This window comes from Glycine max, chromosome 1, assembly GCF_000004515.6.
Source record: "Glycine max cultivar Williams 82 chromosome 1, Glycine_max_v4.0, whole genome shotgun sequence".
In the NCBI taxonomy this organism is placed as follows: domain Eukaryota; kingdom Viridiplantae; phylum Streptophyta; class Magnoliopsida; order Fabales; family Fabaceae; genus Glycine; species Glycine max.
Genome location: NC_016088.4, coordinates 5705377 through 5723784, shown reverse-complemented (window position 1 = coordinate 5723784; position 18408 = coordinate 5705377). Strand labels below are relative to the sequence as shown.

The 18408-nt window shown below is 31.0% G+C and overlaps 1 protein-coding gene across 4 annotated transcripts; it reads left to right on the top strand.

The window, feature by feature from the left end:
• Window positions 1-14596: 14596 nt before the first annotated feature.
• PHR2 (MYB-CC domain-containing transcription factor PHR2) lies at window positions 14597-17038 on the top strand. Of its 4 annotated transcripts, none has more exons than XM_003517950.5 (6): window positions 14597-15128; window positions 15244-15320; window positions 15430-15487; window positions 15575-15653; window positions 15767-15836; window positions 16101-17038. In XM_003517950.5, exons 1-6 carry the CDS (start codon window positions 15011-15013, stop codon window positions 16731-16733), a joined length of 1035 nt encoding a protein of 344 aa, XP_003517998.2. In that variant the 5' UTR covers window positions 14597-15010; the 3' UTR covers window positions 16734-17038. The 4 variants fall into 4 exon arrangements, with proteins under 4 accessions (XP_003517998.2, XP_014628881.1, XP_006573113.1 ...); XM_014773395.3 differs by having other exon boundaries at window positions 14613-15132; window positions 15244-15337; XM_006573050.4 differs by having other exon boundaries at window positions 14615-15128; window positions 15247-15320.
• Window positions 17039-18408: the final 1370 nt, after the last annotated feature.

Sequence of the window (18408 nt, the reverse complement as noted above, 5' to 3'; positions counted from 1 at the left end):
CTTTTTTAAGACGGTCCTTTAAAACCGACTTAGAAATGACGTCGTAAAACATAACTTTTCTAGTAGTGAAGAGAAGCAAAACCAATACCATGCTACTGGTGACGGAGAGCAGTTTCATTATGACTTGAAAGAAATAAAGTCGCATATCTGAGTTCTAAATAATATTCAAGAGTACTACAACTATTAAATAATATTAATGGGGTTGGTTTAGGGCCGTTAAGGAGCGAATTTTCTACAACGAGATAAACTATATAAGTTCAAATTTCTATTATTAAAAGATGTGTTCATATTTATGGTCTAGCTATTTGGTATGTTGTAAAGAAAGGGAGAAAGAGAGAAAAAGAAAATGAAAAAGAGAGTGAAAATAAGAAAATGTAGGTTGTCTGGTAAAATAGAAGTGTACAATTTGTTCAAGTAGCAACATTTGTCTATAGAAAATATTCACAAGGTGCTTTCGCTATTCATGCACGTATCTTCAAGGAAAGAAAGGAACACGGAAGAAAGAAGAGTTTATGTATCTTTGAGGTTATTGATGCATCATATTTCATAAATACTATATAATCAGCTACAGGAGAATATTTTCATTTGTAGGTATTGTTTCTCAAACTTACTTTGTAAATGGTTTTCGGCTGCTCGTACTGTAATTATAATATACTTTTATTTGCGGTTATTGAAGCATGACTATTTTGTCATAATGAATCACGAAATATAAAACGCATGAATGTTACTTCTCTTTTACAGTTAAAACCATTAATTTTTCTTTTCATATAAATAATGTTCTTCTGTTTAGAGCAACAACAAAGACTTTTTTGTTTTCTTACAGAAGGGGGGAGGGGGGTAAAACTTTTTATAAACTGTTTTCTTGACTTAAAATTTGATAGTGTTATTAATATAAGTTTGTCATTAAACTTATAGAAAAAATTCCATGCAATACTTAAAAGTGTGGTTTCAGTATTATTCATTAATTAGATTAGAATTTTACTTTAATAATAATCAACATTAGCATTTAGTGTTAATTAATTTTTATTGTGCAAGTTAATAAGATAAAATTCTAATTTAATACGAAAACAATACTAAAAATATTGCATCATCTAAGTGTTGTCCTAAATTCAGTAACATCCAGATGTCACAACAATGCATACAATTAAGTCTCGTCGCGCTTAGTTAACAGTAGTATTTTAATCAATCTTTTGATTGGCCGCTTTAAATAAGTCCCACCTTGGAACTTTTTGTAAAGACAAAAGCTACTTTTTTGGAGATAACATGGCAAGTTTGGTATCCTTGCGTAGAAAGTTTGCCCTTACTCTTCTAGTACTACTCTTGTGCCTTTCTGACTTTAAAGTGTGTGCCACTCTCGATGTTCATGCCAATAATCTGTTAATGTCTGTGCATAAAGTATGAATTGAAAGCTAGTTTGGTGAAGAGATAACAATGTTTATAATACACACCATAATGTCAATTTAATTACTTCCATTTTACAAATTGTAGATACAAATTTGATACAAGTTTAAAAAAAAAACTTCGTTCGTCATCAACTTGTCAATATTTAGATATAGTCACCTTATAATGTCTACCCATTATAGTAGACTTCGGTGGTGGACTTGGTTATTTTATTTCACCTTTTGATTTTTGTTCTTGCATAAACATTATTTTTTATTTGCGAACGTACGTGGGAACTAAAAGTTCAATTGTTCATCTCAAGATATTTTTACATTTGGCATTAAATAATTAGTAACAGACACATGTTACTCTAAAGATGCATGACCACTAATCTATTAATTTAACTTTGGTTGTATGTCAAGGAAACAAATTAGGATACATTTGAAGCCGTTTCTAGTTTGATTAATTCCGTACTTAATGTTCATCTTCAGTTTTTTTTTTCAAATTAGAATGAGAACAACAAAGTTAGAATCTAAAATCTTGTGCAAACTATTTAATCTCTCTCGATCTACTGAATCAACTCTACTTATTCGGTCTTCTATCTGGCTAAAAAGTGGTTCATTAATGAATATTAATCCGTCAATGGCATAAAATTTTTTGACATGTTATTTATCTTCTTATAGATTGAAGATAACTTAACTACACTCTACGTATAAACCAACACGTTGTGCGGTCAGTTACATCACTATAATGAAACTTTGATTGGCCACTTTAAATGAAACCCACCTACTAACCTTTTGTAAAGTAGAAAGCTACGTTTGATATCATGACAAGTTTGGTAATCCCGCGTGTAGAAAGTTTTGCCCTTCTACTCTTGTAGTAGCTACCAGTTCTGTTTTGCATATTTTTACTTTAATCAAGAGAATAAAGTGTATGCTACTTAACCAAAAGTTATTGCCGCAAGTGATTTTATACTTGAAGTTTTTAATCAAGTTCTGAAGTTTAATTTTTAACTTTTATAACATCTGAAGTATCATTTTATTCAAAAAAATGAACTGATTTAGTGGGAGAGATTACACTTTTTGGTTACACAAAAAAGTTTGTGCCACTTAGAATTAATGTTCATGCCAATAATCTGTTATGTGCATGTGGGTATGTGTTTAGAAAAAATTACACACCAATAAGGATTGGGAATGAAAACCCACGTAAACATAATATAGAGAAAAATAAATAATAAAAAAAAATGTTGAAGTATAAGTAGAACCATGCCATAATACCAAGAGATCATTAGACCCTCACATACTCCACGTGATATAAGGCTAACAATTCTAGTTGGAAAACCAAACTACCAAAGTGTAATTTGGAGATAATGCTAGTTGACTTTGTCATATTCCTTCTCCAGGTTAATTTTTATAGCTACTGGACCTCCTCTTTCTTTGGTCGTATGAACATGATTTAGGGCTTGTTGAGTTAATATTGCAATATCATAGTGCCTTTACTATGTATAAAATTCTCCTGGAAAGGCCTAATCCTCAAATCATATATATATATATATATATATATATATTTCCAAGAAGGAGCATAGCGTATTCATCAGTACCTTAGTAATGACTTAAATTAATAATAAGCCACGTTGCATAGGCTGATAAGGAGAAATTAATTCCTTCAAAAGGGTAGGATAATTTACTTTGGGGATCAAAACACGTATTGTCTCTAGAAGTATGTGATCTTCTATGCCTTCTATGAATACTTAATTTGTTGAACATGTGCCAACAAAGATCTTTTCCTACAATATAGGCTAATATTGTTTGAAAAAAGAAAGGCTAAAAATCATCTGGTCCTGGCACCTTAAAAGATTTCATACTCATGACAGCTCTTCTCACCTCATTCATTATCATACCACTAGTCCAAGGAAGAACTTGTTGCCCTTCCTCATTAATTAAGCTGAGAAATGTGATCAACCTGGTGCTAATTAGAAGAAACAGACACATAATTAGAATAAGTCTGATTAAAAAAGAAGACGAAACAACAAAATAGAAAAGGAAGAAAAAACCCTAACCTTTCCTGTCAAATAATGTCACTGTGGGAGGAAAATGGCCTAGGTGTACCCAAGGCATACACATTTGTATAACAACCATATTCTCAAATCAAATTGTGTATCTTTTCCTTTTGAAGAAAAATACCCACATATTTTTAATGTGGATGGAAAATAATAACTTATCTCTATCATATCTTTTGTCCCTCCAAGGATCATTTGGTAGAAGAAAAGTTTTTTCATATCTGAGAAATATAATTTCATAAAAAAATCGATTCCTAAGAATTATAGTTCTTAAAAATATATAAAATATATTTGATTAGTCTTAATATGTTTGTTGGGAATTAAAAATTCATTGTAAAATAGTAATTAAAATTTTTCTTTTACTTGAAAAAGTTGAATTCTTACTTTTTTTTTTGGGAAATATTTTTACAGAAAAATGGCGTAAAATTAACTTTTATGAATCATAATTTGTTAACAATCTTTTTTTATTAACTGCATACCAAACTTTCCCTCTATCAAAACCTCCCTTAATTTTCAACAAAATGATACATGATAAAAAATCTTTTTTTAAACATATAAAAGTTTCTTTACTGAGATATATGCTATTTTTTAACGGGGAAGAAACATACAAGGAGACAAGTGATTTAGTTTCCTCCAACATAAATCTACGATTCACAAAATGGCTCGTGCTTCAGAGGTAATTTAACACTATTGTGCAAACAATATTAAGACAATATATATAGACAATGATAATGTTGAACATTTTGTACTATATGGAATACATCTATATGTTATTTTGAATAGATAGATTTTAGTCTTGTGGAAATGAATTAATTAAATCTGCTAGTTACAAATATTCATGTAAACATCCTAACATATTTTGGTTGGAAAGGGTGGAATGGAAACAAAGCAACAGCTGCATGCAGTGTTTGTTCCTCATATATTGTACAATGTTCAATAATTGAGAGAAGGAACCCAGAAAAAAGCTACCACTACCTCTGAGTTTTCCATTATCAAAATGTTTGGAAAAAGTTACTGAGTAGCATGCCTTTTAACGTTAGTTGCCTGAGCATTTTGCTGGAGATTCTCACGTGCAAGAATCAAAAGACGTTTCTTTGAAGCATTGGATATATTCTTTTTTTTTTCTTATATACGTGAAATGATTGTTGAGAACTTAGGTTAAACTAGTGGATGTCTGTCAAAGGATTTAAAAGCATGCTATGGATGTAGAAATTGACCATTTTGGTGGACAAAGTGGGTGTGAGCTAGGTGTCACTCACTGCTTTGCCATATCCCATCACTTTATGTTGCTCATTGTTCCCTCTCTCTCTTACTATATAGTGCACATGGGAATATTATTAATTTCTTACCGCGTAAGAGAATTTATTATCTTCATGGCTGCAGGCAGTGACTCAAAGTTGAGTACAAGATTTTTATTAGCTTTAAAAGGTGCTGTAGAATGTTTCTTATACAATTTAAATGAACCAACCTTTACATGCATAACAAGTTATATACCTACTAGATAGGGAATTATTCATTCCAAGTTGAAATATTCTGCTGGACTTGGATGCTTTAAGGAATTTGTGGCCTAATGTTCACAATTATGGTGAATAATTTTCTTTAATCCAAGGTATTTCTCGGCTATAAAAGCTAAAATTAACCCTTCGATCCATTTTCAGAATCATTTAAGGAACTTATATCTTTTAATAGATATTTTTTATACACACAAGAGTTTGAAAATCGAATCTCTAAATCATAATGTTAGATCAACTTCGAAAATTATGAATGTGTCACATTCTGTCACGTGACAAAAAGAAATGTCACATTCTGTAAGGTTATCCTGCCTATGCCCCTATACAGAGAACCTTGGTGTGCAGAGGTGATTAGTTCAGTTGTTGCCATTTCTATTGTCAAATATATATTGAATAATTCTTGTTGTCTACATCTAAATATTCTTATGAATTTAAATATCAGCGTACGTAAAATTCAAAATTGAAACTCTTGTTTTTCTTTTTCCAAGGAAACTCAATGTAAAATTAGCTTTTGAGTTTTTATCTGATAAAAAACTTTAAAGTTGTTCATGTTTAGTTTAACGTTTCGAGGTTTAAATTAATTTTGGATTCAAATTCACATGTTGGGTTGATTTTATGTTAGATACAAAATTTATAATGAATTTTATTCTTAAATTCAAATATAAATTACATCACTTTCAAATCAATTTTAATCAAAATCAATTTTTTTCAAAATCAATTTTATCAACCCTCCTTTAAACCAACACTTATACTGTTCATTACCTCGTTTTACCTTCATTATCATATAATTCGGAGTCTGAAAGCATATTAACTTCCTCTGTTCCCCTTTTTCTTAATACGGAATTAATTATTTTTCTTACTGAACTAAAAGATATTTGTCATATATACCTGAAAACTGAAAAAAAAATCAAAATTTTAGAATAAAGTAGCCAAAGCTTCCGAAGCATCACATGAAGTCATTTCATAACAAAAAATGATCGATAAAACCTTGACACAAAAGCTAATACATATATATAACTACTACAATCAAAATAGCTTTAGCCCAAACCAAATCCTTCCCCTGTCTATAAATAAACAAACTGATCCTTAGTTATGTAGTGTAGCCCCATGATTGTCCCAAAAAATTTGTAATAGAAGTATAATATATAATGAGAAAGAAGCTCTATTTTCTGCAATTAGAATCTTCTTTTCTTGTGAAAAAAAAGTTCTAATATTATTTCTGGGTTTTTTCTAAAGTAGAATTTTTCCTTTTCAAAGTGCATGGTTCCAAAACTGAGATCGTACCAGCCAATTTTTGAAGGAAGAAGATACTTAAAGGAAAGAAATGTAACAGGAAAGTGTTTTATTTGTAAGTGCCTATATCTAGAACTCCAAACGTTATTGATAATAGTGAAGCTTTAAAACCATGCATCTTCACTTTCTGGGCAATACTTTCCTTTGGGATCAGTTTGATTTTTATTTGATGACAAATCTTAAAATGGAAAGTGTCTTAATAAGACAGTCATGCTAGAGATGCATTAAAAATTAGGGAGGGGTTACTAATATAATTTTTTTTTTTGTAGAAACTACCTACTTTTGTTTCTTTAGCCAATCATTTTAGAACAGTAATTAGCATTTGACAATAGAAAAGGAAAAGCATCTTCTGATTACCACTGGAGTTATTGATAGTGCATTAAGTTATCAAGCCTTGAGTATACTTTGTGACCTGTTGTTAATTCTTCATTGGTTTCATAAGTTGATTAACCCATTTGATCATGGTGTTGAAGAATAACGAGACATTCTTAATTCTTAGTATGAAAGATGCCTTGCATCTATACGCATGCGGTCCTGTATCTCCTTTATATCATAAGATGGATGTGATTATATAATATTGTATGATAAGATCTAATACTGTTTGACAATTGCCAAAATATATACATGATATTGGAGGATCTATTTCCTAGTCAGATAATCAGAAAGATGCCTTGCATTTGTATGCATATTTACAATCCTATGTATGTCATTTTAACGCTCCTTCCTTATCGCACAACATTGTTTTTACAATAAGAAAGATAAGAAAGAAAATAGATAAATATGAGATGAGTGATATAATGGAAAAAGGTAAAAATTAATGAATAAATAGTGTATATGCTGTACAAGATTTTATATCATTATTTAGTAATAAATTGAAATATAAGATAAATTTATTTATTTTTATAATAATTATTTTAAAAATTATATTATCAACTATTTATAATTAATTGATAATGTAAAAAGAAATTATACACATTACATAAAAATTAAACTCTAATAATACTACCCATTAAGAAGGAGAGAGTGGACTTTATGCCCTTCGTAGTTGGGCTGACATCTCAAACCCAAATGGGGACAGTATATCCATAATAGTTGGCAATACGACTCTAAAAGCCTTAACAAGAATATGCAAATCAAGTTTGAGTGAATCCTGCGTACTAAATTGTTGGAAAGAACTCAGCTGATGAATTTATCTTTTTTCTAAATTCTAACCATCCAACAAAATTCTAATTCATATGTAGTTAATTCATCATATCAAATACCTTCTTCTTCTTTTTTTATCCTAGGGATCAAAACCAATGTTAAAAAATTTACCATAACTTATATATTACGCTCAACCAACTACATTAGATTTCTTAACGTATCAACCAAATAAAAAAGGAAACTTCATGAATTTTATTAAAATCAAGAAAATTTATTATTTTTTTTTATTTTTACATAACAATCTTAAATGACACATAAAAAGAAATGAAGGGGATAATGGAGTAATAAAGCTGAGAGTCACACTTATAAAACAAGGATGTTCTTCAAACCTCGTCCCCTCTATGTAAAGGCAACATGCGTATAGGCTAATAGGCAGTACAGGTCAATTTGATCCCTAGCGTTACCAAATCAGTAAATTTTGTTCTTACATTCGTCCTGAATTTGTTCTTAAATTATGTTTGCATTAGGGACCAAATTGAATTAAGTACAAAAAAAAAAAAGAAAAATGATTGATAAATTGTTAAAGTTAAGAATAAAATTTGTTAAATTTAGGATTAGATTGACAGGACTTGATACCAGAGATTGACATGTTCGACAATTTACAATTACGGAGGATCTATTTTTTTTCTTGTAATTTAAGGGACTAAAATAGCTAGTAATTATAAATTTGGAAATTAATAATTAGGGGTAATACTTAAAAAATATAGTTACAAATATAGATATACTTTTTGCTGAATTAATATATATACTTATTTCGATTGATATCATTTATTCAGTTTTTTTATAAAGGGATTTATTCAGTTATTCTTACCAAGACGTCTCTTACTATTTAAAGAATTTTGTCTTTGGTAAGCGTACGATAGTGCTTCTTCATATCAAAGAAGTTCTTTTGATGAAATTTGAAGATTTCAACAAAAAGCAAACTATACTTTTTGCTTCGTATGCTAATTAAATTCAGATATTTCTATTAGGATGGTGCTTGTCTACATAATCAGGCATTAGCAAGGGATAAGGGAAAACAAGGGTTAGAATTTGGTGCTTTAAATTGGTTTCTTGAGACTTTAGGACCGGTTATTAATTGGGCAAATTTTAGAGATCAATGCTATGCACGAAACTGATTTTCGATCACACTCGATGGTGTAAATTCAATATTTCAATTATTCTTTAGATGAAAAAAGTTGGTGAATACGGAGTTAAGTTTGGTACCATTTTGAAGACTTGTGAACAGAAGCTCTTTACTTTTCAAAACTGTGAGATTCAGTTTGTTAACAGACAAGTAAATTGAGTTATCCATTGCTTGGCAAGAGAATTTAGATTTTATGCTGGTTAGCTTGTTTTTCATTTCACTCCAAATTGTATTCATTTTCTTTTATTAAATGATATAATATGAGCATCTTTTTGTCAAAAAAATAAAAATATTCTCTAGATCAAATATCTAACTTCTAATGCAAGGAGGATATAAAAGTTAATGCAGGAATCTTGTTATCAATGTTATAGGACCAAACAGCTATGAGCACCGATTCTAATTTTTATTTTATTTTTATGCATGAAAATCAAACTTACATATTAAGAAATTTATAATAACTTAGACACACTGTGAATCAATAGATCCAATTAGACCCTTTGGTGACCTGAAACTTTATACTGTCTGAAAATTGAGATTCATAGTCGAAGGGATTATTCTATGGTAATGTTTTTTGACATATGAAATATTAATGTGCTTGGAGTTTAATCCGGTAGCTAGCGTGATGGTTTGTAAGATAGCCTAGCCATGAACGGAATACTAAACATGTAAACTCCTCAACCTTCTTTTAACATGAAAGGGAATAAAAGGAAAAGATAAAGGAAAACAAAATGAATAAGGGGAGTTAAGTTTGGCAACAAGAGTTAATCATGTACAAAGTAAAAGTAGTATATCCCCCTTGTTTGGATACAAGTTTGTAAAAAAAAAAAAAAAAAAACTCACATCCCAGATGCAAACTTTTTAAAAGCTAAATCTAATAGCTTTTGCTTGGACGTGAAAAATCAAGTTTATAATTCATTTTCAAACACACTTCAGAATTTGAATCATAACAGGTTTTGATTCATTTTCTAATATATTCTCTTTGTTGGCTGACAAAAAAAAAATCCAATAATATCATTAATAATACCTGCATGTCTTCTATAAAGATAATATTTCTTTGATTATTAATAAAAAAACAAAAAGTTGAAACAAAAAACATTTTGTTAAACTAAGCAATCAATAATGTATTATATATATATATATATATATATATATATATATAAATTAAAGGAAATATAATTATATATGAATGGGATACGAAATTTTAGTGTACATAATTTTTATCCCATTTTATTCTTATAATTGCTTTCATAAATATCTATTTTATTCTTATTACTACACTATTCAAACCACCCACTATTATTTAAGTTATATAATTTTCTTTTGTATTATTTTAAGAAATTACAGAGACATGGAATGCCTTTTTTTTCCTAGTATATAATAAACGCAATACTCAAGTTTGATTCTCACTTTTCCTTAAAAATATTTATCCTTTAACTGCTATAAATCACTCTTAACTATCATAAGCCACCCATTACTCTATTTAAATCTTATTTTCTGATTGGTGTATTGAGCTTGTAACCTTTTTTAACTCTTTAAAATTTTCTTTAATAAAGGTATTACTCTATTATAGTTACTCAAGTTTTATATATTTCACCACACACTTTTCATTATTAATTAAATAAAATACTAATAAAAAATTTAAAAAAAAAACACAAAAAAGTATGTGGTATAAAATTTCACTGCACTTCCTGAAATCACTGCAGGGGATCTGGATCCTTGATTTAGGCTTGTATGACTTTTATAAATCTCTTGTACTTTGTTTTTCAATAATACTTTTATTTTTGGATTGTTTTTAACCAAACCAACTTAATTCTTAATCTCTGCTGCGGTTCTCTTCCAATTACAGTATTATTTATTTGATGTGCCAGAGGTCCACAAAAATGTGATGCTTTGGCTGAATTATATATGTGGCGAATATTCTTGTACGGTTCTCTTTTTGTCTTCTCAGGCTGTTCATGAAAGACTTGGATGCTTGAACAAATATGTTATGCTTGAACCAATCCAATGAGATTCCAGAAATGAACCAAACTGCGATATTCAATGTTTAACAACTGTATCCGCGTAGAGGGTTGTAGATACAGTGAGTAGTTATATTCTTTCAGCATGTTTGGATAAGTTTATTAAGTAATTTTAGAAGACGAAAAAAATGAGCCCTCCCATGAATTAAAATTAACTAAAGCATAAGTTAATTTGTAATAATTTTTTTATATAATTTCTTTAAAAGATAAGAAATTTTTTACAAATTAACATATATATAAGTTAATTTGAGTTTATGAAAAAACTTATTTTATTTTTTTCTTCTTATTTTCTTCTCTTATATGAGTACTTCCAAATAAATTTATTAATTCAAACAGGTCTTGGTGGAAATTACAGTTGTAATTTTCCAATTTCAAATATTAAATATTTTATTAAATAATTCTTTTACAAGATTGTGAGCTGAGAGCCTACCTCATTATGGGTCGGTAAAAAAAGTGAGCCTTTAACTTAATTTACTTTATTGTGTGCCGAAAAATGTTGAATCCAGCTCAATCCATCATTGATTACTTATATTAGTTGACTTAAAAATATATATATATATCTATGTAAGAAAATATCAAAACATGCAAAAAAAAAAGTTGAGGTGATAAAAATTTTGCGGCACGTAATGAAAACTACAACATTAATAGGTTTATTATATTGTGTCCAACAATTTATATATATATTAATGATTTGAAAAGTCATTTTCATATTCTAATTCTATATCTATATATAAAAAAGTAAGTTAATGTACTACCGTCCGTTGTTATGATTAGAATAGAATTAAATAATTAATTTTTGTATTACTTATTTTAATTACTTAATGGGTTAACCCAGTAAGTTGCAATTGTAATTAAAAACAAAAACTAAACTTGTGAATAGTAAGTTAAATAAGCCGAGTCAAATTGGACCCACTAACCAGTCAATTTTTACCAAACCCAACTTAACTTGAATCTTTAATAAGTCAGGTTAACACATAAGTGATAATTTATATTGATAACTAGTTATAAATGTCATTCACACGAGACAATTTTATTTAAATTGAATAAGACTATTTGAATAATAAAACTCAAAAATATTTATGGTTATCACATATCATGAATCAGACTCAGATTATTAATTAAAGTTCAACAACCCATGTTAAAATATCGGATTCTTTTATATATTCTTTAATGAACCTCGGATATACTTGCATCTTATAATTGGATGGTATTTGTATGCGTTTTATGTCATCCACCTAGTTCAATTATTTGAAGCATTTATTGTTATGACAATGTTTACTTTGATGCGTAGTGGGCCATTTTAACTGGAGTTAGACTAGGATTGAACCTAAACGAGCATTCTTGATGTGAATAAGTTATTTGCAAAAATTCAAGCTGATCGATGGAAGCATTGTTCATACTCTGGTCTGATAGAGAATGCATTGATGATGCATACAAAGCATAGGTTAAGTGTCCTTTTAGGGGCATTTTGGAGCACATGGGAGGCCTAGTTAGGGAATCCATGTCATGAGATCATATTGAGGTACGTTTCGTGACCTGATCTGTTGAAACCTATACAATTATGGCATCTTATAGGACTGAATATACGATGTCCAAAGTTTCCTAATTGTCCGGAATATGTCTTGACTTTCATTTGTGCTGTGCTGACACAAATTAAGCAAAAGAAGTGGAAGAAAATCATGTAACAAAATGTTGTAGTCTTAATAGATAAAATAAAAATTGCAATGTTTCATGCCTACTCTACTACTCTGCTTGAAAAATCCTACATTTACCTAGTGACACATTGCTGACCTCATTTTGAACAAGTGACCATGTTTGACATAATTTTTTCTTTTTCTTTCAGTAAAATTCAACTATTCTCTATGGTGGGATGTTGACAAGTTCCTTTTGCTTCTCTTTTTGTGATTCCTGAGGCCACATTCTTCTCATCTTCTTTCACTGCTTTTGGATTTGTGAGATCTTCCCTTGATGGGGCCATTAAAAGAGTAATAATTGATGAAGCAACTTTGCTTAAATGACTTTTGATTCACCGGACCTTCTCCTACTAATCTAATAAAAATACCGGGGTCCCTTTGGATTTAGCATCATCATGGAATCTCCTTTATCTGTTGTGGAATATATTAAAGCAAGAAAAGGAGCTTCGAGTACAGCAGCTGTTAAAAAAGATTAAGGTCTTGCAATTACTCTTCCTCTTTTTTTTTTTCTTTCTTGTTTTTCAAACGTTTGGTCCACACACCACAACAAATACGTGTAATCAATAATAATATTCCTTTCTTCCAATGTGAGCTAAGCTTGCCACTAAGGTATTGAATTGAATGTATTTCAAGACACACACAAGCAGCATATGCTTAAATAGGAAGAACCTAAGCTACCCTTCACCCTCTTGGGTTTGTAGGCCCCACCATGACCACCCTTATACTCTACTACTATTTGTCATAAACTTATCTGATAATGGTAACTATTGGTTAGTGGATTTTTGAAATTTTCACACCAAATATTGTTTGTCTACATTCCACTAGCAGTTGAATTGCGGCTAGTCAACTAATTAGGATAGTGTGTGTGGAAGTGTTGCTCTTCTATGGATAACTTAAAAGTAAATTTGGGTCGATTTTCCTCAGTCTTGAATCATGGGATACTGTTGAGCAATTCATGGGATTTCGGTACTGAAATGGCAGTGGCAGTGTTTTGAATGCCAAATAATTGCATTTTGATTATAGTGATCAAACTCTAAACGCCACCCCCAAGAGATATAATGTGAAGAGTGGCTTGCTTGAATTGACTTTTACAATTTGTTGTTGGCCATTAAACCCCACCCTTTTTTTCTTTCCTTTATTTTTGGGGAAAACTTCTTTTCTTCTCTTCAACTTGGATATATATCACACCATTAAAGCATGCATGCCCTTTAGAATAATTTCTTTATGGGGCTTCTATGATGAGTGAGCCCTGTAGATACCTTTCATAATAATAATTCATATTACTAAGAAAAGTGCACGGCCACATAGCGTGTGTATGTTATATCCATCTCCTTCTGATTGTAATAATTTTTTCTATCTTCCATTACTTAGTTTGTTGCCTTATATAGAGAAACTTCTCGGTACAATGCAATTGGAATAGAACACTTCATTCTGTTATTTACTTTTTTTAATTTGTGTGTTATAAACTCTTATATTATGCATTTTATGTCATGGTATGGTTCAATTTCCTTGATGGAATACTGCTTTACAATCAATGATGCATTTATATATATACATGACCCTACCGATTGATTGGGTTAGTGCTTAGTTATGTCATGACAAGCACTGAACTGTGGTGATGGTCCCTTAATGAACTTGGGGGGTTGCAATTCCTTTGCACGGATAATGTAACAAATTAATTGTTGCCTGTTCAATGTCTTGAAAAAACAAGTATTTTATTGGTTTCATTTTCATAGTAGCTCCATCTCCATCTTAATCTTTGAAAGGCTTGATAAGTTCTCTTTCTTCTACATTACTTTCTTTGTACAAACATGGGGACTCTGGGTCCAAAAATCCAATCCTAGATTCTTTGATTCCTCCATCCCTACATGGAACAAAAAGAATCTGCCAATGGCACCACAAACAAACACTACATAAAAGAAAATCATAATTAAAGTATTTGACTAGACTTTTTATTTTAAATAATATTTTAAAATATAAGATAAAAATATATATTTAAAAATAAAGTTAAAATTATTCAATGATGTGATAATTTGTTGGACTTGAAGCTATTTTTTTACTATATAGGAAAAACAACTGTCAAAAAATCTTCTTTTAAAAATGAAACTTGAAAGAAAGGTTAATTCATTTAGTTTTCACTTTGAATAGCAAGATGAAAAATATCCTTAACAGCATGCCCATGATTTTATTTTTCCTAAAAGTTTCTCACAGCATCAAGAAAGTAGTACCCTATTATTCATTATGGTGGGCCTACCTAATTCAGTATGGAATCAACCATAGAGATAGATAGTGAAGTGGGAAAACAGCAAGATAAAAACAAACCACACACTTTCCCTCTTTTCTCTCCTTTTAAGACTCAAAAATTGAGCTGTTTTGCTTTCCCTGTTTTTGCTGCATCAGAGATTCTCTCCACCCCATTCAAGTCAAAGAAGAAAGAATAGAGGGAATTTTTCTTCTTTTTTTAAAAAAGAAAAGAAGGAAAAGTTGGTATGGAATGGGATGAGAGAGAGGAAGAACCACAGCTCATGGCATATATTCCCCCAACATAACCCCACTTATGTTTCCTGATATGGAGTGAGATCATAGAACAACACAACCAACTCCAAGTTATAAAGAGAACTATAGCTGGCACATATTGATGCATACATAGCTAAAAGGATCAAAAGGCACATCTATGTTTCAGTCCTTTGCCAGCAAGTAAGTAGTAACTCATCCAAATATAGCAAATGGATCCACAAAGCATGCATTTTGTGCTGTCCACTGATTCCAAACCAAGGCTGAAATGGACTCCTGAGCTTCACCGACGGTTCATTGAGGCTACCAATCAGCTTGGAGGTGCAGATAGTGAGTATAGCACAAACCTTGATCACACCTTATTTACTATTCATATTATTATTATTAATATTTCATAGAACACCTTAGCTTATATTATTTGTCACTCTGTGGCATCATGTGGCAGAAGCAACTCCAAAGAGTCTTATGAGGGTGATGGGAATTCCGGGACTTACTTTGTACCACCTGAAGAGCCATTTACAGGCATTCATTCCCCTTTTGTAATGATATTATATAATTCTTTGTTTTCTATTCACTGAATCAGGAAATCAGGATTTGTGACTTTTTTTTGTTTTTGTGTTTGTGGTTACAGAAATATAGACTTGGGAAAAGCCAAGAACTAGAAACCTGCTCTGACAACAAACAAGAAGGTGACTTATAGCGTGTCTAGTTGAACAGCAAATTATAGCATGATTGATAATTATCTCAGTTGGCATAATATATCCTTTTTGGTGCAGATTACATAGAAACCAAGAGCAGCAGTGATGGCCATTGCAGCAGGGAAATCAGTATTGGGGCCCAGAATCAACTTACGGAGTAATAATTTGAAATTGATCAAATATTTTATTTTATTTTTAAAGGACTATGTCTCATAGGGAAATGGTATTTCCTAGAGCTTTTATTGATCAAGTTCTGTGTTTATTTACCAGAAACATGCAGATAGCTCAGGCACTCCAAATGCAAATGGAAGTGCAAAGGAAACTTCATGAACAAATTGAGGTAGCACATATAGTATGATTTATCAATTTAAACTTGCTCTTATCATGGTTCTAAATTCCGGTCACAGTTTCATTGCATTCCTTGATATTGTGGGAAATTGTGAACAAATGTGATTGATATGATATGACTATAATTACAGTCACACTATAGTAAAAAAAGTTTTATGTTGTGGCTGAAATCACCATCGCCAATCGTTTTTGAAAACCTTGGCTCTTATCTCAATTTGCATAAGGACATGTTAATGAAATTGGATGGTGATTTCAGGTGCAAAAACATTTGCAGCTCAGAATTGAAGCTCAAGGGAAGTATTTACAATCAGTGCTAAAGAAGGCACAAGAAGCACTTGCTGGATACAATTCTTCCCCAGTGGGGATAGAACTTACAAAAGCTGAACTTTCTCAGCTAGTTACCATCATCAACAATGCTTGTCCAAGTTCTCCCATCTCAGAACTGACAGAAACAAGAGGGTTGAGTTTAAGCTGTGGGGAGAGGAAAAGAGACAGAGGCACTATGTGTTCACTGGAAAGTTCCTTGACATCTTCTGAAAGCTCGGGGAGAAAGGAAGAGAAACAGCCAATGGAAGAGATTGTGGAGTTCAAAAGTTCCATTAATGTTTCACTTCAATTGCCATTGATGGAAATTCTCACTGAGGATAAAGCATCCAATGGAGGCTCAAGCAATGAGGCTAGTGGGAGAAAGAGAAGTGCAACAGCAGCAGAATCTGATGATGGTAGCTGTGTTGTTGAGCAACCATGTGGGAAAAGATGTGGCAACAAGTTGAGGAAAGCCAAGTTGTCAGAAATGCTTGACTTGAACAGCCAGTGTCAGAGTGACATGGACTCAACAAGCTCAAAAACATTAGACCTAAATTGCAGTTTAAACTTTTGGGAACCATGAAGATGGTTTTTATATACTTCACTTCCTAATTAATTATATGAACGTATGAAGCAAAATCATTGTCATAAAAGAAATCTGTTTATATAGTATGTATATTTTTATTATTATAATGGAAAAAAGAAAGAACAATTGACTGTATATCCTGGTCAAGAAAAAAGGTGCAACACAAATATAATCATATGGTGTGGTGTGGCACTTGTATATCCTGGTCAAGAAAAAAAGGTGTAACGCACATATAATCATATGGTGTTGTGTACCAACAAGTCATTAGTTCAAATTGTATTGGGTTCGATCCCCTTAAATAAGGTTTTGTGTTCGAATATTGTGAATTGAAAAAACTTAGTTGGAAGGTGAGATCCTAGTCAAAATGACTAGTCAGATTTTCTAACGGTAATTAATCATTAATAAAGCAATAGATACTCAATACCAATAATATGTTATAATAAAAAATATGGTGTGGTGTGGCACCTCTCTCCCACCAGTAACCACTCTCTCTTTTCCAATCTCTTGGTGCTTCTGATATTGGGCCACAGGATAACAAATTTCTGCTGCTACAAGTTGGTAATGGGTACCCACTGGTTTGGTTTAATTATTAGCCTTCTAAAGGCCCTACCAAAATGTGTTGGTAACGTGTAACAAAGATCATTAATTATTCCATTTTGAACCTATTTTTACTTCCAAGTAACTCATCAAGATTGTTGTGTTAGGCACATTAGTTAAGTTTGTTCATATAAAGTCAAATTGATGTTAACTAGACAAGTTTACATGAACCCTCTAAAGAGGAGAAAAAAACTTATGACATGTATATATAATAAGCATTAAGTTGTCGGCAAAAGGAAAAAATGAAGGAACGAATGAATGATGAGTCAAAAACCATGCGCATTTGAAAAATATATTTGATGAGGTCCAAGAGACAACACATAATTTGAATAGCTCATTTTGATAAATCAAATGATGCCCTCCATATACTCGCAAATAAATGCATTATCCATATCAAATTTAGATGTGAAACTTGCAACCAATTAAACAAGTTCATTAGCATCTCACAGCACTTTCGCTTTATTATTTGGAAATTTAGGTCTCTTTCCCTTCACTCTCATGGTAAGCCAAGAATATAACTCACTTGGCTGTTGCCTTGGTGAATTGAAACAATTTGGATGGGTCTCATTTGCCTCTTTCATTTTGTATCTCATCTATATCTTTATTATTGAGAATTCAGATCACTGACTATAGTGCTTTGTTTATATAATTGATTCTAATTATTAGTGTTCTTACCAACTTCATGTAGACTGAGCTCATCTTTCTTCTAGTCTATTATTGTCCACAGTTGCAGATCCAAGACCCTAAGTCAATGAAAATAAATTTTAAAATTTAAAATTTGTGGATTCAAATATATAAATATAGATGGAATAAAATACAAAAATAAAAGATTTTATTTATAATTTTCTGTTAATGAAAACTTCTATTGATGAATTATAAAAAATGAGGGTGTCAAGTGCACCCTTAATGTAGGTCCACTAGTGTGCATTGATCTCCTTGTCTATGTACACTCCTGGGTTGTCCCATATGCTCCTTCATGCATATGATGAAGAACCTTCAATTGGACTCCAATACTCAAGTAGTTTAGTCCGAAATATATATAATGTGTTGTGCTAGATAGATACCTGATGTTTCC